Source organism: Saimiri boliviensis, chromosome 6, assembly GCF_048565385.1.
Source record: "Saimiri boliviensis isolate mSaiBol1 chromosome 6, mSaiBol1.pri, whole genome shotgun sequence".
NCBI classification, from domain to species: Eukaryota; Metazoa; Chordata; class Mammalia; order Primates; family Cebidae; genus Saimiri; species Saimiri boliviensis.
This window is the reverse complement of record NC_133454.1, coordinates 116632262-116656120: the sequence shown is the minus strand read 5'-3', so window position 1 is coordinate 116656120 and position 23859 is coordinate 116632262. Positions and strand designations below refer to the sequence as shown.

Here is a 23859-nt window from a genome sequence, read left to right as displayed (position 1 = left end):
ATTATGCTGACTTGTAGAATTTTTTCAGAGCTTCTTTCACATCTTTATTTCTCAGACTGTAGATCAAGGGGTTCAACATGGGGAACAGCACAGTATAAAAGGTAGAAACTATTTTGTCCCTCTCGAGGGAGTAGCTGGAACTTGGCCTAGAGTAGATGTAAAGAATGGAGCCATAGTATAAAGTAACAGAGATCAGGTGGGAGGAGCATGTGGAGAAGGCTTTGAGGCAGCCCTGGGTGGAGCGTATCCTCAGGATGGTGGCGATGATGGAGAGGTAAGAGGTCAGGATGAACCCTGTAGGGGAGATGACATTGGAGGCCAGCAGGAAGCACAGCACAGCCTGGTAGCTCTCTCCCACATTGCATGCCAGCTTCACCAGGGGTGGGACATCACAGAAAAAGTCATCAATAACATTGTCACCACAAAAATCCAATGTGAATGTATTGCTGGTTAATAGTATTGCATTGACAAAACCACCAGCATAGGAATATAAAACCAAACAGATGCACAATCTACTTGGCATGGCCTGAGCATAAAGCAGGGGCTTGGAGATGGCCACGTAGCGGTCATAAGCCATGGCGGCCAGCAGGTAGCACTCACTATAGGCAAACCCAGCAGAGAAGAAAAACTGACACAGGCAGCCAGCAAAGGAGATGCTTTTGTCTTCAGAGATGCAGGTCACTAGGATCTTTGGGGTGTAGACAGAGGAGTACCAGAGATCCAGAAACGACAGATTGCCAATGAAAAAATACATGGGTGTGTGGAGGCGGGAGTCATTACAGATCAACACCATGAGGGTGATATTTCCTACCACAGTCAGAGAGTACACGCCCAGGAACACCACAAACAGTCCCAGCTGCATCCCTGTGTCTGTGGTGAAGCCCAGCAGGATGAACTCAGTCACTGTGTGATTGCTCCTCTCCATGGCTTATGGATACTGCACCTACAAATAGAGTAGAAAAGAGTTTAATTGCCTCAACCAATACCAAATGACGGCATTTCCTATGCTAAGCACCTGACATGTAATCAACACTAAGGAAGAATTTTGGCTGCTTTGGGCAGGTGGTGGGAGTTTTCTGAGCTTCACTATATTTCTTGTGATAAAATGCATTTAATAACAGGAAAGCCTTAATGCTATTAATATGGTCATTAATTTTACTTGAAAAACAAAATTTTTATTGAGTCCCATGTGCTGTTCCAGACAGTGGGATATAGCAGTGAAGATGACAGGGCTGACTCCTATGCTACTGAGCTTTTATTCTAGAAGAGATAGATATGTAAAAACCAAATAAGTACAATGTCAATTAATGTTCAATGCTAGTAAGAAAATAAAACTAGATGATGGGATAAAAACAAACTAGGAAGAGTTCATCAAATTTAGACCTTGGGAGAAAAAAAAATCGTTTTCTTATTCCCAGCTGTGGATGGACAAATTGTTCAGTGCCTATGAGATCTGGGAAGGTCCCTGTGGTTTAGAAGATGGTAACAATGTATTTTTCCACAATCACAGAAAAAATTACCCTCTCAGTTACTCTGCAGGAGTCTTTGGAACATTTATCTTAAATCTCAGGGAAGGAATCAGATTGAGAATCAAGGTGAAGCTTGGGTAAAGATCAATGAATTTATTTGTTTCTGCCAAGTAAAAAATGTGTGATGTCTCTATGGTCTTTGGGGTACAAAATGCTGAGACTCAGCATATTTCTCGGTCTCTATAAGTAGTCATGACATAAAATGTGGCACATATACACCATGGAATACTATACAGCCATAAAAAATGATGAGTTTTTGTACTTTGTAGGGACATGGATGAACTTGGAAACCATAATTCTCAGCAAGCTGACACAAGAATAGAAAATCAAACACCGCATGTTCTCACTCATAAGTGGGTGTTGAACAATGAGAACACATAGACACAGGGAGGGGAGCATCACATGCTGAGGTCTGTGAGGGGCAACTAGGGGAGGGACAGTGGGGGCTGGGGAGTTGGGGAGGGATAACATGGGGAGAAATGCCAGATATAGGTGATGGGGAGGAAGGCAGTAAACCACATTGCCATGTATGTACCTATGCAGCAATCCTGCATGTTCTTCACATGTACCCCCAAACCTAAAATGCAATAAAAAAAGTTATTCCAAGTTGATATTATCTATAGAAATAGTTCTGAATGTTATTAAATTGGAAAAATCTTCTTGTAAGACAAATATTTAGAAATGCTTCCTTTAGAATCTTGAAATAATATGTATAGTTAATATAACCTAAGTATAAACATATGTATGTATGTATATGTAAACTATCCTAAGTCTAATGTAAAAGAGATATAAAAGAAAAATAATTCATAATACAATTATTACATGTAATAATTATAATATAGGATTCATTATAAAATAATTTGAATTTCCATATATAAATGCTGGATCACTTGGTGAGATACAGAGAGTAAAATCAACACATATAGAATCATCACAAATGTGTTGTTGACTCAAATATCAGGAGTCACATTTACATTGATGATATTTTTCTGACAAGTTGATCAAGTCTTGACAAAGTTCCAAACAAAATATATGACAATCTTTCTTTGGTTTTATTAAATTATTGTATAGAAGAACCTTGCAAAATATAAGTTTTCTTTATAGAGTGGATTTCAAACTCATGTGATTATAACAATCTTTCTAATGTACAAATATGAATTGGGAGTCTGGATGTAAGAAATGGAACATTTTTATAAAGGCAGGATGCATTCATACTTGTCTACTACATATCAAATATCCAGCAGTCCTCTGATCTTTGTGATCATAAAACATGCAACCACATACTTAAATGCCCATCAATGATAGACTGGATAAATAAAATGTGCCACATATGCACCATGGAATACTACACAGCCATAAAAAAGAATGAGTTCATGTCCTTTTCAGGGACATTGATGAAACTGGAAGCCATCATTCTCAGCAAACTAACACATGAACAGAAAACCAAACACCGCATGTTCTCACTCATAAGTGCGAGTTGAATAATGAGAACACATGGACACAGCGAGGGGAACATCACACACTGGGGCCTGTTGGGAGGTGGGGGGCCAAGAGGAAGGAGATCATTAGGACAAATGCATGTGGGTTTTAAACCTAGATGACGAGTTGATAAATGCAGCAAACCACCATGGCACATGTATACCTATAGACAAACCTGCACCTTCTGCACATGTATCCCAGAACTCAAACTAAAAGAACAATAAAAATAAAGAAAAGTAAAAAACCAGCAGCCATGAGCACACAAGATGCACAAGTTTTGGTAACTAAATACCATTTTTCCACTAAAAGGACCAAAAACTCCTTGAAGAAATGGCTAACCCAGGTTTGGATTAAGGAATGGAGAAGATGAGTCTGGGACATCTCGTGGCAGAAACTAATATTCAAAAATTATAGGGACATATTGAAAAGACCCTGAAGCTAGGTTGAAGAACCTTCCATTAGATGCATTTTAGACAATTTTATATCAAAAAGTATAATGACAATAATTGAATAAAACATTGAATACAAAATAAAAAAGAACACTCTTTAAAGGATATTATCATCTATGGAGACTCCATTCCAAAACTTTGCATTTTACTTTGTGAATCTTTATAGATTTTTCTAGGAATTATGTAAAGAAATACAAAATAACAAAAACATTCCAAAGTGGTCAAATTACCTGGGGCAACACAGCTGTCAACTTGCTTTTTTTCACTGGGTTACTGTGGTGAAGTAGAGATAGAAGCCCGCAGGATAAACTCTGTGAGAGCACAGATTTTTGTTTCCTTTGCATGTTACATATCATACCCCTACTGCCTAGAATAGTACCTGGCATATAATAGACATACAATAAATATTTATGAAATAAACAAATGGGTAACCCTGACTCAGAAGAGAAACAAGTCAAGAGAATTGATTTTCTGGTTGTCCTCTAATGATGTCATTACACCCTAAAACCATTAAATAATTGCTTGATATTCCACATGCATTTTGTGGCACAAGCAATCTCAGGTCATCTGTGTTTTTTGAAGACAGGTGCAGGGACAAAGAAATCAGTCCACAATATAGTCAGCCTAACCAAATATTTGCTTTCCCAAATGGTGTGTCTGTGAAGAAAGTGTTTTTCATCTGAGCAACAGATTGCATGTCATATGTCATGATGTTTAGGAAGCATGTCTAAGACATCAGAGCTAACTGCTCACACTAGAGACAGATGGGATATCCTAGAAAAAGCATTTGTCTTTCAATGATTGAGAAGAATTCAAGTTCTCCATCACTAGTCAACAATGTAAATTTCTTCACTTATAAGATAAGGATAATTTATCTCTTTTTAGGGTTGTTATAAAGGAGTTTACTCAAGTAAGGACTATGTACGATACCTAGCATGTGATAAACACTAAAGTAACAAGTGGTTCTCAAATTTTTTGCACCTCAGAATGCCCCAGTGTTTTTAACTCAGCAGGCTGCAGGTGAGCCCCGAGGAATCTGCTTTCATTAAAGCAATCCAAGTGCTTGTAATGATTGCCTGTAGATTATGTTGAGAAATGCTAAAATGAATATCAGTTGTATTTATAAAAGTTGTCAGAATCAAAATGAAGTCACTCATGTTGAAAAAAAAAGTGACAAATATGGCTGGGCATGGTGGCTCATTCCTTTAATCCCAGCACTTTGGGAGGCTGAGGTGGGAGGGTCTCTTGAGCCCAGGCGTTCATAAACAGTGTGGGCAACACAGTGTGACTATGTCTCTATAATACATACATACACAAAACATAATTTAAAAAGTGACAAAAAGAGCCAGAGAAGGAAATTAAGAAGGTTTCTCATGCTTGTATGTCTGATAAAACTATCATGAAAGACTGCAAAAACCACATCCTTGCACAAAGGTCATCACAACCTTACACAAAAAGAATTTCTGCAAGGACATCTGCCCAGAAACTGCCTGTCCAACTGGGTATCTACCAGGCCATGTACCCCATCTGCTACTGCTGGGTGCTGGAGAACCTGGTAAAAGCACATTGTGAAGCAGATGAGGATTCTGCATGTTAATGGGTTTAATGGAGAGGATGCTGAAGAGGACCTGCAAGCTGCAAGGAGCAACAGTGATGAAACATATTTTCTCTAGATGAGGGCTACAGTTTCTCATCTTCCTGGGTATGTCCTGTCTCAATTCACATGCTGGAATTGCTTGGTCTTAGGAACTTTTAATAAGAATACTATTCTGTTCCAGGTTTTTGCTATTGTAAACAGTGCTGCGATGAACGTTCGTGTGCATGTGTCCTTATTAGAACGATTTATAATCCTTTGGATATATACCCAGTAATGGGATTGCTGGGTCAAATGGAATTTCTATTTCTAGGTACTTGAGGAATTGCCACACTGTCTTCCACAATGGTTGAACTAATTTACACTCCCACCAACAGTGTAAAATTGTTCCCATTTCTTCACATCCTCTTCAGCATCTGTTGTCTCCAGATTTTTTAATGATCGCCATTCTAACAGGCATAAGATGGTATCTCAATGTAGTTTTGATTTGCATTTCTCTGATGACCATTGATGATGAGTATTTTTTCATGTTTGTTGGCCTCCTGTATGTCTTCTTTTGTAAAGTATCTGTTCATATCCTTTGCCCATTTTTGAATGGGCTTGTTTGTTTTTTTCTTGTGCCCATCAATGATAGACTGGACAGGGAAAATGTGGTACATATACACCAAGGAATATTATGCAGCCATCAAAAACGATGAGTTCCTTTCCTTTGTAGGGACATGGATGAACCTGGAAGCCATCATTCTCAGCAAACTGACACAAGAGCAGAAAATCAAACACCTCATGTTCTTACTCATAGGTGGGTGTTGAACAATGAGAACACATGGACACAGGGAGGGGAGCACTATACACTGGGGTCTGTTGAAGGGAAATAAGGGAGGTACAGTGGGGAGTGGGGAGTTGGGGAGGGATAACATGGGGAGAAATGCCAGATATAGGTGATGGGGAGGAAGGCAGCAAATCACACTGCCACGTGTGTATCCATGCAACAATCTTGCATGTTCTTCACATGTACCCCCAAAGCTAAAATGCAATAAAATAAAATAAAATTTAAAAAATTATCAATGTAAAATATTTTGGTTCACTGAGGAAAATACACTTTTTAAAATTTTTAATTGTTGGTACCTAGCAGCTATACATGTTTGTAGGGTATATGAGATATTTTGATACAAAAAAGCAATGTGTAATAATAACATCTGGATAAATGTGATAAAAACAGAGATATGATTAGAAAATGGAGCGAGAAAATGAGCAACGAAATATACCCAAAAGGATATCTGAGGGCGGTCATTGATATTTTTTGTGGGAATACTGTAATGTTTGTAATCTGAGAGGAACCATGCAGAAAAAAGGGAAAACGTGCTAAATCAAAAGAGGGAGGATAATCTGAAAAAATTGAGTTCTCCAAAAGATAAAAATGGAATGTTACCATTAACTTAAGTAGAGAAAAATGGCCTTTCTTAGAATGAGGTGTACTTTCTTCATTTTAAGAGAAGAAAAGGAAAATATTACGGAAAATTCAGGACAGCTCTCCAAGTGGCCTTGGGCCAGCCCAGCTCTTTGCCTTCTCTCACTTATGGTGCTCAAGAGTGACTGTAGAATGAGCTGGGAATGCAGCGTCCTGTGATAAGGCTCAGCCTCTGTTACTGTGTCTCAGAACAACACTTCCTTCAGTGCTTTAGCCCAGTGTACCATGCGATGCCCAGGTTATAAAACAGTGGGCAGGCTTCTTTCAGGGTTCCCTCAGCTGAGGTACAAATAGGGCACAAGAAAATAAGACTTCAGTGGGGACCGAAACACCAAAAGCATTGGCAACAAAAGCCAAAATAGACAAATGGGACCTAATCAAACTCCACAGCTTCTGCACAACAAAAGAAACAGTGATTAGAGTGAATCGGCAACCAACAGAATGGGAAAAAAAATTTGCAGTTTACCCATCTGATAAAGGGCTGATATCCAGAATTTACAAAGAACTAAAACAGATTTACAAGAAAAAAACAAAGAAGCCCATTCAAAAGTGGGCAAAGGATATGAACAGATACTTTACAAAAGAAGATATACAGGAGGCCAATAAACATATGAAAAAATGCTCATCATCATTAGATGAAACACAAATCAAAGCTACATTGAGATACAATCTCATGCCAGTTAGAATGGCAATCATTAAAAAATCTGGAGACAACAGATGCTGGAGAGAATGTGGAGAAATAGGAACACTTTTACACTGTTGGTGGGAGTGTAAATTAGTTCAACCATTGTGGAAGACACTGTGGTGATTACTCAAGGACCTAGCAATAGAAGTTCCACTTGACCCAGCAATCCCATTACTGGGTATATATCCAAAGGATTATAAATAGTTCTGCTATAAGGACACATGCACACAAATGTTCATTGCAGCACTGTTTACAATAGCAAAGACCTGGAACCAACCCAAATGCCCATCGATGATAGACTGGACAGGGAAAATGTGGCACATATACACCATGGAATATTATGCAGCCATCAAAAACGATGAGTTTGTGTGCTTTGTAGGGACATGGATGAACCTGGAAACCATCATTCTCAGCAAACTGACACAGGAGCAGAAAATCAAACACCACATGTTCTCACTCATAGCTGGGTGTTGAACAATGAGAACACATGGACACAGGGAGGGGAGCATCACACACTGGGGTCTGTTGGAGGGAAATAGGGGAAGGACAGTGGGGGGTGGGAATTTGGAGGGGGATGGCATGGAGAGAAATGCCAGATATTGGTGAGGGGGAGGAAGGTAGCAAACCACACTGCCAAGTGTGTACCTATGCAACAATCTTGCATGTTCTTCACATGTACCCCAAAACCTAAAATGCAATAAAAAAAAAGAAATAAGGCTTCACCCACCCTAGGAAAATTGAGTCTCGGGAGGCGGGCTCCTTATGAATCCCAGGTTTCCGTGTCTTTTGATGCCTGTCTGTAAGCAATAAACCTGCTTCGTGTAAAAAAAAAAAAAAAAAGGAATACTATTCTGTTGTCTGGCGGGGGAGGGGGCAGTGGGTATCTACTACCTGACCTTGAACTATGATTAAAAAAAAAAAAAAAAGAACTGAAATTTTTAATTGGTAAAAGTGTTTTATGACAACGTTCCAAAAAGACATCTGTATAAGAAATGGCTAATTGACAATCTACTGTACCAAAATTTGGCATTTTAGCAAAATATGACAAGTCCTTAGTGAGCAACCTACTGTGTACTAGATGTTGTGCTAAGCCCTTGAATCCTACTAATACCTTGCCTGCATAGATCTCTGTGACTCTGTTCTGCAAGTGAATATAAGTATTAACATTTGTGATAAATAAAAATTCTCTGCATGTTTTAGCAAAACAAATAAACAAAACAAAACAACAGTAAAAAAACCCAGCATCACCCTTGTCATCCATCTTTGTAGCCAAGGATTATTATTTCAAAATAATCACGTAATTTCCACTAAAAAAAATTAAACACTGTTTTTTTCCCATTACCTCCTGAATATGCTTGTAGTTTACTGTGGCATTTGTATTCCCATGGCAACACTCTATCCTCAAATAAATATACTTTTCTTTTAGATAGCCACTCTGTGTTTGTTATTTATTCTGAAACCATATATTTGACATATATGGTTGCAGAAATAGAACCTGAAAAAGATAATGATTGAACAAAATTGGTGATTCTTGAACAGATGTGCAGTGGTCACTCGATCCTTTTGCACTTTCCTTTACTTCCTTGGCACACTTTTCTGCCCTAATGAGTATTCTCTTAGGCTGAGGCTGCCTCTTTCAATAAAGGCTTTTTGATATCAGTCAGGATCTGTTTTTTATGTAGTTACCTTAATAAGGGACCATGCATCCCTCCTGGGGTGATAAAAGACCTTTTGTCTTTTGTGGTAAATGTTTTTTGTTAAAAATACGTGTCTTTCTGTATTGAGTATTCCGGTTCTACAGAATTTGCATTCTATCTCAGAGACATGTCTTTTCTGGTGAATTCACTTTTAGTCTCTGTGCCTAGTTTAATATTTTGTTTGATTTGTATGCTGAGTTGGAAATTTTTATGAACACTCTTATCTTGGTTTCTTTTGATTTGGTTTGATTCTTTTCCCTTGTCTTTTTCTAAAATTATTCTGAAAGCAAAAATGCATTCTAAATGGTAGGTGCAGAAAGGCCAATTAAAAGCCATGAGTGCAATTGTTACCATGTTAAACACTGGTCTAAACGTCTGACATTTCCTGATAGTAATAGTAGGAATTTCTTTGCTCTCAAGAGATGGGTAAGAAACAGAATGGGTTTTTTAAACATAAAGGCATGACAGGTTTTTGGGACTCCAGCTAGCCAAATTTTATGGCCCATACTTACGCATACTTTAAAATTGATAAGCAATGCTACATCAAAAAAAATTCAGAGCCCAAGTGTTCATTATTTAAACTGTTTTTAAAGACCTGCAACTGTCATGCTAATATTTAGAGCCTTCTAAGTTCTCTCTCTCTCTCTCTCTCTCTCTCTCTCTTTCTTACTACCTACTTTGAATTTGCTGACTTTTCTCCTGGCATTGACATAAAACTCACTGCTTATGGCATTCTAGTCAAGATTTTTTAAAAAGTCTTAAAGGGGTTTTAAATTAATAGATTCACAAATTGTAAGAGCTCCATGGTTACCAACAACCTAGGCATCATTAGAAAATGTAAATTTAGGTTTACCTGACTAAGATTTGTTTATGGTGAAGAAATAATTTACTGAAAAATTAGTAATCTATAAAAAGAACTATATATATGCACATATATATATGTGTGTGTGTGTGTGTATATATACATATATTAATGTTAGGCTCTCAGGTCTAACCAGGTCACTCAGAACAATACAAGGCATCTCTGCCTGGCATAGGCAGAAAATCACACTGCCATGTGTGTACCTATGTAACAATCTTGCATGTCCTTCACATGTACCCCAAAACCTAAAATGCAATAAAAAAATTAAAAAAAAGAAAAAAAAGAAAAAAAAATTAACCACAAACATAAAAAAAAAATTGCTTTTTCTGCCACACAAAGACCAATCCCCCAGTCCCTGCCAAAAACCTGACAAATCCTGCTAAAATTCTTTCTTGCCTGCTTTGCTAATTAGGCAAAACAGACATGCCAAAAAAAAAAAAAAAAAGAAAAAAAGAAAAAAAAAAGGATAGATTTGTTACTAGTTCAATACTGTTTGGAGATTTTGTTTTTCTAATACAATTCAACCAGTCCTGGCTAAAATTTAAACAATGGAAAATTTAACCCTAAACTCATTTGAGACTAAATAAAGTAGAAATGTTAAAGAGACTAAGAAAAACAAACAAATAAACAAGAAAAAAGCCAAAACTACTATAAAAATTGCATTACCCAAAATTTTGGTTTGCAGCCTTCATTAGATTACCTATTGATTAAAGCTATCACATCTTCATTCATGTGTTCAAATATGTGTTTAGGTGTATTTATGTGTATAAACACATATTATGTTGCATGTTGTTTCTACATGGTAATATCTGGCATACTTGGCAAAAAATTTCTTAAATTCTATTCACATTAGCTTACATAAATTAACATTTACATACAGTGTATAATAATCCACTTTTTAGTTCACATGACTTAAGTAAATCTATAATAAATAAGCTGGTTTGAAAAGTATCAATAAAATGAAACTGTAAATATCTTCAAAATTGTCCACATATGGTTTTGTACTGGTCAAAGTTTTATATTTGTCTTTGCTAGATGTTTTAGGGTATTGGGGTTGACACAAAGATTATAAAACTATAAACCCAGACAAAAATAGAATAATCTTTGTGCATCTCTTTGTAATTAAGACTAGTTTAATAATGTTTGTTTGGCAAAAATAGCTGTATCTTCTAAGTTATAAGTTAAATATTCATATTTTTATGTTTAAGATTTCTACTTAGGTGAATAGCTGATATTCATAAGCTTTAAAAATAGGAAAATAACTAGAAATTATGATTAGCTTTATTTCATATCTCATTCATTACGAATCTCTGTAAACTGTAAAAAATTGAATAAATTAGATAATAGAAATGAAGTAAATGTAAGTACAGTTTTCATGTAATTTGAAATCTTAAAGTTATGTTATATTGAATGAAAAGATAGACATTCATTAAATGTGTAGCCATTTCCAAATAAGAACATAAGATTAAACAAAATTCTGACCATAATGTAAGTTTCTTTTCCTGGATTTTTAAATGATATTAAAAGGCTAAATAGACTTGATTCTACTAATATACATACAATTATGTTGCGGAAAAATATCTTTCTAAAATTATAAAAGTTTTTCTGTATAAAATACTGATATGACAGATAATTGAAGATTTCTGGCTTCCTAGGTTTTCACTAAAATTTAAGGTTATTAAATTAAAAATACTAATTAATATGTATGAACTATAATATAAAATCTCTCAAAAAAGTAAGATGTGTTTTAGTGAAAAATTGTAAGAAAGTCATAAAAGTATATTCTTTATCAAGAAAAAAGAATAATTTGTCCAATTTAGGGGTTATTTAAAGGTTGTTTTGCAAAATATAAATTTAAGAAGTATAAAAGGATAGGACAGAATGCAATGGAAAAGAACCAGTAATAGGAGAGAGACAAGGCTAGAAAAAAAGTTATGAGTATGAAAATATATTTTTGCCAAAAAAAGTTAAAAAGATATATGTATATATATACATCTCCTGACAAATAGAGCTGGGGAAAGCATGAAGAGAAGGCTGAGCTCAGGAGTTCAAGACCAGACTGGGCAACATGATGAAACCTTGTTTCTACAAAAAATAATAATAATAAATTGGCAGATGTGGTGGGGTGTGCCTATAGTCCATGTTACTCCAGAGGCTGAGGTGGGAAGATTGCTTGAGCTTGGGAGACTGAGGCTGCAGTGAGGCATGATAGCACCACCATTGCACTCCAGCCTGGGCAACAGAGTGAGATCCTGTCTCAAGGAAAAAAATAGCTTTCATTAGCACTTTTTCTTTCTTTCTTTTTTTTTTTTTTTTTGAGACGGAGTTTCACTCTTGTTACCCAGGCTGGAGTGTAATGGCGCGATCTCGGCTCACCGCAACCTCCGCCTCCTGGGTTCAGGCAACTCTCCTGCCTCAGCCTCCTGAGTAGAGCTGGGATTACAGGCACATGCCACCATGCCCAGCTAATTTTTTGTATTTTTAGTAGAGACGGGGTTTCACCATGTTGACCAGGATCGTCTCGATCTCTTGTCCTCGTGATCCACCCGCCTCGGCCTCCCAAAGTGCTGGGATTACAGGCTTGAGCCACCGCGCCCGGCTTAGCACTTATTACATATTACTATGTAAATGGTTATTGGACTGGTTGTGAGGAAGTAGCACAATTTTCCATCTATATTTAACATTTGAATTAAGCAACTTACCTAAAATTCTCAACAACACCATCATCTCAACAGAATTTAAGTTTGTCTTTCCCAGAATCTTTTATGTCAGAATATGAATTCCCAGGGTTACAGATTCCTGAAACCTCTCAGGATTTCACAGTTTGGACAATAGCTAACAAGGCAATTAAGCAAAATTGTGTGTTGACAAATCAGGGTTTATTACTAAGAAAGGAGGAAAAATTCTGGAGACTATGATTCCCTGGTGAAAAATGTAATTCATTGTAATTTTTATTCTCATTCTCCCTTGAGTTGATAAAAGCTTAACTATAATATGTATACACATATATTATGTGTGTTGTAAATATTCATATGTATATATCACCTATTAAAGCACATATGGACTTTCTTACTAATATTTCTACTGTATGTTGGATATTATCTCATTTGTCCCACCAAATCCATTCTCCATCCTTCTAAACTCCTTTTTTTGCTCCAAGATCTTCACCTGTATTAATTGCATCAGTGGGATCTTTGCTTTCTATTTAATAGGTTTACCCAATGGTTATCAATGGCCGGGAGGAGAGTGAAGGCAGAGGGCTTCCCCCAGGCTCCTTATCTCCAGAGATGGCACAGCTGGTGTATCCATGGCCTCAGACCATAGCTCCTAACAGGTGACCCTTGTTCAAAACTCTTTCTTCAGTGCCCACAACCTCTCTCTCTTCTTGTACCATTAAGTATAGAGGTGGCAACAGCTCTCAGAAGTTATTAGTTCTAGGGTATATTAGTAAGGGTTCTCCAGAGAGACAGAACCAATAGGCAATAGACAGATAGATAAATAGACAGACAGACATAGAGTTTGACAAGAGGAGGTTTATTAGTGTCAGCAGATTACACATGTGGCATCAGTTATACTATATCTATCTTCATGTACTTTCAGACATCATCTTCAATAGTTCAAGTTGATTAAACATTTTTACTGTAAACTCTTTTGGTTTAATATTCAGTTAAACAGCTGAGAAAATTATTGCCATTATTCCAGGAACTCAAGCTATCACATTAAATCTCAAATCCTTATTGAATATGCCCAAGTCAATAAACTTGGCTATATGAAACTTAATATTTTTTTCTCTTTGGTCCCATAAGAATCCATTTCTACACCTGTTCCCCAGATACTTGCCAATAGAATTTGATAAGGCCCTGTAAATATTACCAGATCAGATTTTTTTTTTTGAGATGGGGTCTCACTCTGTTGCCCACACTGGAGTGTAGTGGCACAGTCTCAGTTCACTGCAACCTCTGCCTCCTGAGTTCAAGCAATTCTCCTGCCTCAGTCTCCTGAGTAGCTGGGATTAGGTGCCTCCCACCTAATATATAATCTCAATTATATAGCTCCATCATATAGTTCCATTATAATCTTATGGGGCCTCCATTGTATATGCAGTTCATCATTGACTGGAATGTCATTCAGAAGGGCATGACTGTACTTACATCTTTTTCCAAGCATTTTTGTGAATAATTTTCAGGCATTTACCAGAGTAATCCTACATTCTGCAAAACACATCCCAGACTTTTTGGCTTTGATATAGGCTTTGAACTGACACTAATGTCTAGAGGTGGAAAAATAGCAGTGAGGTACATTCTCACCAGTGTGGTGAGAAAGATTGTTTTGGCCTGGGTGCATCTCTAGGTGGGTTCAATGGCACCAAGCATATAGTTCATACCCAAAATTATACTGGGTATAGATACACAGAAAGTAGCAGAATCTTCATTTTAGTTTTCTTTCTCTGACACTTGAAATGAAAATTATCATTGTTGAAAGGTTCACATGCAAATAAAGTTCTTGAAATTGCTCCCTGTAAGACACTCTCTGCTATAATAGTAAACAAAATTCAACACATTCTTGAGAGAAGTGCTTTTTGATGGAATCCCCAAGGATTCATGTCTGAGTTCTGGAAATAAAGGGATGAGAAAACACTGTGTCAAGCAAAATACTGTATCTTTGAATGTTTGAAAACCTGCAAGTCACCTCTTTATTGTGCCATGGGAATAGTGTATCACCATTGCAAGTGGATTTGAAGAAAAATTCCTCCACCCAACTCACCCAGTGTTGATTCATGCAAGCCCACTCTTGAAGTTCAGAATGGAGAAAGGACTGATGGAAGACAAGGGACAGAGATCATCACAAAGCACCCTAGATTTGTGAGGGACCACACATGCAGTGTAGCAGACAGAGCTGCTCAGGGAAAGCTTATCCTGGGGCAGGGGCCAGAAATCATTTTGGGGAAAGATAGAAAGACCAATGATTGCATATATCTAACATATGGGCGACTCTTCTGTGATTAAGGAGATCTCCTTAAACAGACTGGAAAGATGAGATCTGGGTAGTTTCTACCTCTGTAGGTAGAAATTGAATCAGAGGCTACATGGTTCTGATGTATTTCCTGCTGGCCTCCAACATCATCTCCCTGCCCTGCTCATCCTGGCCTCTTACCTCTTTATCATCGCCACTGTCTTGAGGATCTCCTCCTCCCAGGGTCGTCTCAAAGCCTTCTCCACATGCTCTTCTCACCTGACCTCTGTCACTTTATACTATGGCTCCATTCTCTACATCTATGCTTTCCCCCGGGGATCTAGATATTCTTTAGATACGGACAAAATAGTTTCTACATTTTACACTGTGGTATTCCCCATGTTGAATCCCATGATCTATAGCCTAAGGAATAAGGATGTGAAAGAGGCTCTGAATAAACTCCTCCCATAAATCAAGATTCTCTCCACCAGAGGAGAAACAAAGATGATTTGAGATTGAGTCATTTGCTTTTTTTGTTTTTGTTTTTGTATTTCAAGCAGAGTTACCATTGTGCTCCATCATGACCAGTCCCACCCATGATACGTGACAGTTACAGACATGCAATATAAGAAAATTAGGAAAATTTAGAAGAAAAATTCTGAATATATAAGAATTTGAGGTGAATGTCTTGTCTTTCTAAATTAAAAGCAAACATAAAAATCTCCTGGTTATCCAGGGTGATGGAGGCAATATTGATAGATGAAGTCACACAAAAGTTTCTTCCCTTCCTGCCTGCTGCATTGCTCTGCCCGCAGATACCATAATGTACTGCAGATACTGAAATTGATAGACTTCATATAGGAGGTTGTGCGCCAGCTGTGGTGGTAGCAGTGGGATTTGTGATTGACTTATGTTACCCAGAGGAGGTACTCTGGTGTTTCAAGCAATGAACATGGCCATAGAGCTCTCAAAAGTCTCTGTTCTTTGTGTTCAGCTAAGAGGTTGGTTAGGGGGTAAAGCTAGATGAGGGCTGGGTCAGGCAAGTCTGCACTCTGGCTGCCCATATGTGGGCACATGCAGCTACCCCAATGAGGATTGGATGGCAGTTCCATGGCCACTAGGTTGACGTTTCAGTGAGGAGTATAGCTGCCTCTGCTGAACAGAAGAGTCCACAGTGGAGCGAGGAGTAGCAGGCCACAGTAAGCCCCACCCAGCTGCCACACATGTGGCAAGACAGGTCTCACACCTGCAGTATTACACCTTGATTGTCAGGCAGCCTGCACTCAGAACTCAAATAGACCCCAGGCCACTGACCTTCCTAAGGGAGACACACCACGGCTTTCAGAAGATGGCTCTCCCATTCATCCCATGAAGCAATGACACCCAACTTCCACGCGTATAAGGCTTTAGCAAACTTTCTACCTGTGCCTCAGTTCTGGACAATGGGTTTCATCCCCATTCAGGATTATATCACAGATCTCAGTTGGGAGCTTCTCTTACTGCCCCACCTATGTTAGCTGGCTGACTTCTGCAAAGTCCTCTGTGAGGTAGGATTAGGAATGGCTTCCCTCTGTCCCCACTGATGACTGGGAGTGCAAACAAAGCATGTCCTAATGCTGCTCCTTCTCATTTACTCCCCACTGCTCAGTAGCTCAACTCCAGTGCTGGGTAGCATTAAGGCCTTCCTCCGTGGCCTGGATTGCCAGGTTCCCCAGTGAGTGTGTATACCCTGATGTAGTTCCTTCCTATCTCATGCTCTGGAAACTCACAGTTTTCCACCTGGCATGGTGAGGGCTGCAGCCACAACTTCTTTCAAAGGGTCTGTGGTTTCTTTCAGTTTTCCTGTTAAGTTCCTGTGTTGCTTCTTGGAAAAATCCCCACAGCACGTCTTTGCACTATTTAGTCTGTCCAAGTGTGAGATACACACTAACCAAACCTCCAATCTACCATCTTGAAAAACTACTAACAAGTCAATCTTAAATAAGCAAACCAATCAGTTAATGGCCAAAATAGAAAAAAGAAGAAAAAGAATAGACGTCCCTAAGCAAGAGGGACTTCTCGGGCACTCACTCTGCTGTTGGACTTAACCTGCACCATTGACTCTCCTGAGTCTCTAAGCTGCCAGCTGGAAGTGCACCCACAGCTCTCCTTGGTCTCAAGTCTCCTATGCCACACTGCTCAAAATTAACATGTGTATATTGTAAATACAATATGCAAATTGAATACACACACACATATGCACACATTCTATTGGTTCTGCTTTTCTGAAGAATCCAGACTAATACAACCACTAGGAGTTGTGCATTTATCAAAGGACATTAAGTTTAAGAAAATTTTTATGAGGAACAGACCACTCATATGCTTTTGAACTTCAAAAAATGTTTTATTTATGAAAACATATATAAGAAAAATCTTACAAACCACTTTATCTCAAGAATTTAAACTTTGTGACCTCAGTAATCAAATTCCCTTAGGAATTTATATTTTAATTTCAAATTAATATAAAATATTTTTCTGAATACTTTGAATCCATAATTTTCAGATGAAACATTTCCAAAAGTGAGTGAAAAACTTACTGCTAATTTTATACTTAAACAGATTTCTAAACTATTTGATAAAACATCTGGCCACATGCTTCATTATATTTTATGTTCTTCTTTATTTTTATATCTTCCTAACATTATTATTAGCTGTACTTTACCTTTTCACTAAGATATCTGTAATATTACTTAGACATGATTCCAGAGCTAACTTCCAAGCATAAAACAATATAAATATGTACATAGACCAGCCATATTTACAATATATGGGCATATTCTTATTTGAAGAATAAATTTTGGTAGCCTCTCCTAAAAATATTAGAAAAGAAGCCCTCAAGTAGTTTGAGGACTCTCCTCTGTAGTTACCTGTCAGGGTTTATGACACCATGGTGTTTTAAGAATAGTTATGTCACATCAGTTTTATTTTCTGTAATTGATGCTTCCCTCTGAAATGATGTATTTTCTAGTTACAGTCAAGCAACATAAAGTAATTGATTTACTGCCACTGTAATATACTAATTGAGTCTGTTAACATTAAGAAATATATTTTATAGGAATTTTAATATCATTAGTGGGAAATAGAACAAGTATTTTAGACAACCAAAGACTGGGTTGGCGTAAATAGTGTTCCTTTTTAGAACATTGCCTAAATTGAGCGTCTTAGAATTACACTGTTGGACTCTGTTTCAGCTGTGTTACTGAGTGTTACAACTTGTATTGATTTTATTTCTTGCACCCACTTACCGTGTTAATGTCCATGATTGCCAATGTGGATTTACTCTTTCGCTCTGTGTGACTCTCTTACATTTTCTGGATTTACCTGCCTGATTCAGTTTCTAGTATTTTCTTTCTGTACTGCTTATGCCACTTCAAACAAGGAAGTATGTATGTTTATAAACAAATTACATTAGTTCTGTCTTACACTGAAGAACTAATCAAAATTAAATGCCACTTATCATATTCATCTTTTTGTTTTTAAATTTTTTTATTGATAAATCATAATTTTATACATTTGTGGGGATAAAATACAATGCTTCAGCATATGTATACATTGTGGATTGAACATCTCAGACTAATTGTGATGTCCATCACCTCATATACTTATCATTGCTTTGTGGTGAGAACATTTAAGATCCACTGTTTAAATGATACACAATACATTACTATTAACTGTAGTCACCTTGCCCGGCAATAGTTCACCAGAACTGATTCCTCACATTTACCTGAAACTTTGTTCCCTTTGATCAACAATTCTCTTTTCTCCACTCACCCTGCCCCAGTCACTGGCAACTACTGTTCTGTGTAGTAGTTGTACCAGTCAACCAAATCTTAGGCTAATGAGGTAGGCTGTTCATTACTTTACAAATATATAGGAGAGGCTTTGGGCCTAAGTTTTATGTTTGCTTTTAATTTAGAAAGACAAGACATTCACCTCAAATTCTCATATATTCAGAATTTTTCTTCTAAATTTTCCTAATTTTCTTATATTACATGTCTGTAACTGTCACATATCATGCGTGGGATTGGTCATGATGGAGCACAATGGTAACTCTGCTTGAAATAAAAAACAAACAAAACTCAATCTCAAATCATCTTTGTTTCTCCTCTGGTGGAGAGAATCTTGATTTACGGGAGGAGTTTATTCAGAGCCTCTTTCACATCCTTATTCCTTAGGCTGTAGATCATGGGATTCAACATGGGGAATACCACAGTGTAAAATGTAGAAACTATTTTGTCCGTATCTAAAGAATAGCTAGATCCCCGGGGGAAAGCATAGATGTAGAGAATGGAGCCATAGTATAAAGTGACAGAGGTCAGGTGAGAAGAGCATGTGGAGAAGGCTTTGAGACGACCCTGGGAGGAGGAGATCCTCAAGACAGTGGCGATGATAAAGAGGTAAGAGGCCAGGATGAGCAGGGCGGGGGAGATGACGTTGGAGGCCAGCAGGAAATACATTAGAACCATGTAGCCACCCTTCTCACCACAGGCCAGCTTTACCAAGGGAAGCAAATCACAGAAAAAGTCATCAACGATGTTTTCATGGCAGAAATTAAAGGAGAACGTCTTTTTGGTGATGATCGAAGAGTTAATAAAGCCCCCCAAATATGAGACTGCTACCAGAGAGGCACATAGCTTTATGGACATGGTCCGGGCATAAAGCAGGGGCTTAGAGATGGCCACGTAGCGGTCATAAGCCATGGCAGCCAGCAGGTAGCACTCACTATAGGCAAGCCCAGCAGAGAAGAAAAACTGACACAGGCAGCCAGCAAAGGAGATGCTTTTGTCTTCAGAGATGCAGGTCACTAGGATCTTTGGGGTGTAGACAGAGGAGTACCAGAGATCCAGAAACGATAGATTTCCAATGAAAAAATACATGGGTGTGTGGAGGCGGGAGTCATTACAGATCAACACCATGAGGGTGATATTTCCTACCACAGTCAGAGAGTACACGCCCAGGAACACCACAAACAGTCCCAGCTGCATCCCTGTGTCTGTGGTGAAGCCCAGCAGGATGAACTCAGTCACTGTGTGATTGCTCCTCTCCATGGCTGTAAGGAATCTCACATATGAGCAAGGAACATTAGCTCGGTTTGAATCACTGTGATGAATATGTAGAATTACGCTACACAAGATCACATCTGCAGTAATCCTTGATGTTTAGAACCAACAATCTATTTGTTTGTTTTAGGAAGTTTTCATTTTGCAATAGACACTGCAATTATGTATTCAATTTTAAATTTCTTAAGTTGCTTAATAATATTTTTCCTTTAAGAATGACTGTTCAAATAAAGAAAATATGTGCTCATAATTCCTGTTTTTCTTATACTTTGATCATCTTCCTCTTGTCAATTTTCTTTTTTGCTAAATGTGTAAATTTCTACCATTAAGTGTCACTTGTTTGTATTTAAAATACTGATCTTCCCTCTTAAATAAATTTTTAAAAAATTATTTTTTATTCAAGTGCTTCTATATATTGAAACATGAAGGCATTATAAATTCATATCTCATAATATTATATACATATAGGCCTAAGAAAATACTAAGAAATTGAAAAAAAGGAAAAAGAGAATAGATAGAAAGTTTTGGGGAAAATGTATACAGTACAATGATACACAATGATGAAATTACAAAATACAGAGAGTTTACTGTGTATTTCATACATTCTATAATAAATACAATAACAAAAATAATTTTAAACACCAATAAAATATAATTTATATATACTACAGTATTGCTTATGATTACCTGGTAATCCACTCACTCTCCTAGGATTCTCTGTATATAGAATTACAAATGTTCTATTGAAATGGATAGACAGAAGTATACCTAGCAAATGTACATCTGTCTTATGCTTTAAGCCCAATTCTTGCCATGCTAATTTCTCATTAGCCTAAGTTATTTTGTAGGTAAGGAAATAAAAATTCAAGTGTACATGATTTTTATTTGTATGCTCATCCTCTTGGAACCTAGGAAAAACATTCTGTTCACACTCAACTCTCAATATGAGCATTAATAAACATCAATGATAATAAACAGTGTTATTTCTGAGTAAATAGAGAACAATATAAAATTGTTCCTTTTGAGCTTTTGCTACCTCTACTTCATTTAAGTTTCAATAACTTTACCAGGCTAAACCCAATGTGAAGTCCTTTTCTGATTAGATCTATCTCCAGCATTTCTCATTGTTTATTGCTCCTTCTTTCTAAAAAAATCTTCACTTGGGTTTCAGGTTGCCATACTTGTGTGGTTTTCTTCCATTTCTCTTGCCCCCTGAATCAATGCTTGAACCTCTTGTCTTCCCCATCTGCCATCGGTTTCTGGTCATCTCATCCAATCTGATGGCTTTAAATGCTTCAACATGCCCATGACTCTAATGTTACCTCTCCTGACTATGCCTCCTCCCTGAAGTGTGACTCAGGGATTCAAATGCCTAATTAATATTTCTTCTGTAACATCTCCTGGGCATCTCCAGAAAATTGAGTTCACAGGGAATACTGTTCTATCATTGTATTCTATGAGCTATATTATTTGCTTAAGTGTTATCATTAAAAAGAAATTTTTACTAATAATTCTTCCTAAACCTGATCCTCATTCAGTCTTCTCCACTGCAGTAAATGGCATTATTCCATGTTAGGGACAGTCATTTTATGTTTTCTCGACCACTCTCTTGCTTTCACACTTTCACTTACTAATTGGCAACGTCTCCTGGATTCTGCCTTTGAAATATATTTAGAACCTGACTAATTTTTTTCCAGCTCTAATGTTTTCACTCTCTTTCAGGGGCATAATTAGCCTCTAATTGGTCTTTCTGCTTCTCTTCTTATCTCACTTGAGTCTTACCACATGGCAGCCAAAATGATCCTGTTTAAATGTCAGTTAGATCATGCTAGTTTTCTGTTCTAAGAACTCCAATGACTTTTCACTCAATACGAATACAAGCCAAATTCCTTACAAAGATGTGCAGGATCTCTGTGCTCTTGCCCTCTTTATCTGTTTGTTCACATCTCCTACTCTTTTCATCTCTGTTCAATCCATTCCAGCCATGCTATCTTCCTTTTGGTTTCTAGAATAAGGTACTATGATGATCGATGTCTTGCCTTCAGTCTACCTTATTGTTGTAATGCCCTACCCCTTAGGAATCTTTATACCTAGTTCCCTCACATTTCTCAGTTCTTTATGGTTTCTAGTGTTACCTGCTAGAGGTGTTCTCTGATCACCATATTGCATTCTACTTCCCTGTGATTCTTGTGCCCCTTTCCTACTTTACTGTTCTCTTGTAGTTCTGCTCATTATCTAGTATTACATCTCATTAGTTTAACTTCTTTCGTTTTCCCTTCACTAGAGAATGCTCTTCCCCATCTACATGATTACTTCATACAAAATAGGAATAATTTTTTTTTGGATGAGGCAGAATCTTTGAAAACATGAATCCAGGGGAACTGCAAGAGGTTTCCTGCAGAAAAAAGTTGAAAACTGCTGGTCTCAACATCCTCTGATTCTAATATTCTCTCACTCTAATGACGATTCAGGAATTTGATCATTTATAAAAGTAATAAGTAACAATTAAGAACACTTTACTCTAAATCTAGTACTGTGTTTAGTGTTGTATTTATTTATTCCTCACAACATCCATCATGGGTATGTTTCAAGATGAACAGCAATAATTTCACAATAGACCAAACTAAGGTTTAATAAGTTGCTAATTGGCTGGGCGTGGTGGCTCACGCCTGTAATCCCGGCACTTTGGGAGGCCAAGGCGGGTGGATCATGAGGTCAAGAGATCGAGACCATCCTGGTCAACATGGTGAAACCCCATCTCTACTAAAAATACAAAAAGTTAGCTGGGCATGGTGGTGCTTGCCTATAATCCCAGCTACTCAGGAGGCTGAGGCAGGAGAATTGCCTGAACCCAGGAGGCAGAGGTTGCGGTGAGCTGAGATAGTGCCATTGCACTCCAGCCTGGGTAACAAGAGTGAAACTCCATCTCAAAAAAAAAAAAAGTTGCTAATTATTATGTAGTTAGTAAATGATGTTGTCTTTCTCAGAGGATGTAATACTTAACAGTAAACCATCTTCTTTCATACTTCATGTTAGGCTAGCAGTTGCTATTGGGCTTCATGGGTCCCCCTCTTTTTGGTTACAAATCCTAACCAATAGGACAAAGTTGAGATATTCGAATTTTGTCACTAGTGAGTATGTCATATATGCTGGATCAATAAATGTTTCCAAGCACTGGCTCAATTGTTGGCTATGTCTCATATTTATAGCCAACCCTGAACATGAGTAAAGAAATACTGTATCCACTCAGTACCAGAACACTTACCTGCAATTGTCACAGTCACAAACAACAGAAGATTACATGGCGGATGCTGTGATTTATACCTGTTCAGGGTCCTCAGTGTATTTGATTCCCTAAGCACCTCCGGCACTGATAGTTTTGAAAATCTCTAAAAAGGAAATTAATTTTTAAAAAATGTGGCTTACCTTATTCTATTACTGAGTGCAAATGAAGGAAATGACTTAAACATGATAATATCTATTACATATTAGAAATGTGTTCTCTGCAAAATGCCTTCCTGGGAATTTTATTTATTAAATAATTCCTTGAACAAGCATTACGGTTCATATTCTAGACAGGAAAATATATCCAGACTAGCACTAATTTGCCCAAATTAAATTTAGAAATAAGTGCAATTAGGATTTGATCCAAGGCAATCTGATTATAAAATCTTGGTTTTTCACCTACATCAACGATACTTTAGAGAAGCATAATCTTTGATTATCAATTCACTTATGACTATATGCTTTTACAAGTGGACTTTACTTATTCTGAGTGTCTAGAGAGGTATTTCTTTTGCAACAAACATATCCATTCTCAATTATTGGCTCATTATTTAATTTTGAAGTGAGAAGAAAATTATCATATTAGCAAATGTGACAACTTTAGTTAATGTATCAATTTTAACCAAGGTATCATACTGCCTAAGAGCAACTTGTCAGCTTTCCCCATGGTAATATTTTTTGAGCATGTATTATGTGCCAGGTACCCTGCTAAGTGATTGTCATCTCATTTAGAGTTCAACATCATCTTGTAAAGTAAGT

The 23859-nt window shown here is 37.4% G+C and overlaps 2 protein-coding genes across 2 annotated transcripts; both read right to left on the bottom strand.

The window, feature by feature from the left end:
* Position 1: 1 nt before the first annotated feature.
* On the bottom strand, positions 2-925 carry LOC104650680 (olfactory receptor 9G19-like). Its single transcript, XM_010334602.3, has one exon. It carries the CDS (start codon positions 923-925, stop codon positions 2-4), a length of 924 nt encoding a protein of 307 aa, XP_010332904.2.
* A 17957-nt stretch (positions 926-18882) lies between these two features.
* Positions 18883-19803, bottom strand: LOC101042513 (olfactory receptor 9G1). Its single transcript, XM_003920100.2, has one exon. The coding sequence runs from the start codon at positions 19801-19803 to the stop codon at positions 18883-18885; it is 921 nt and encodes a 306-aa protein (XP_003920149.2).
* Positions 19804-23859: the final 4056 nt, after the last annotated feature.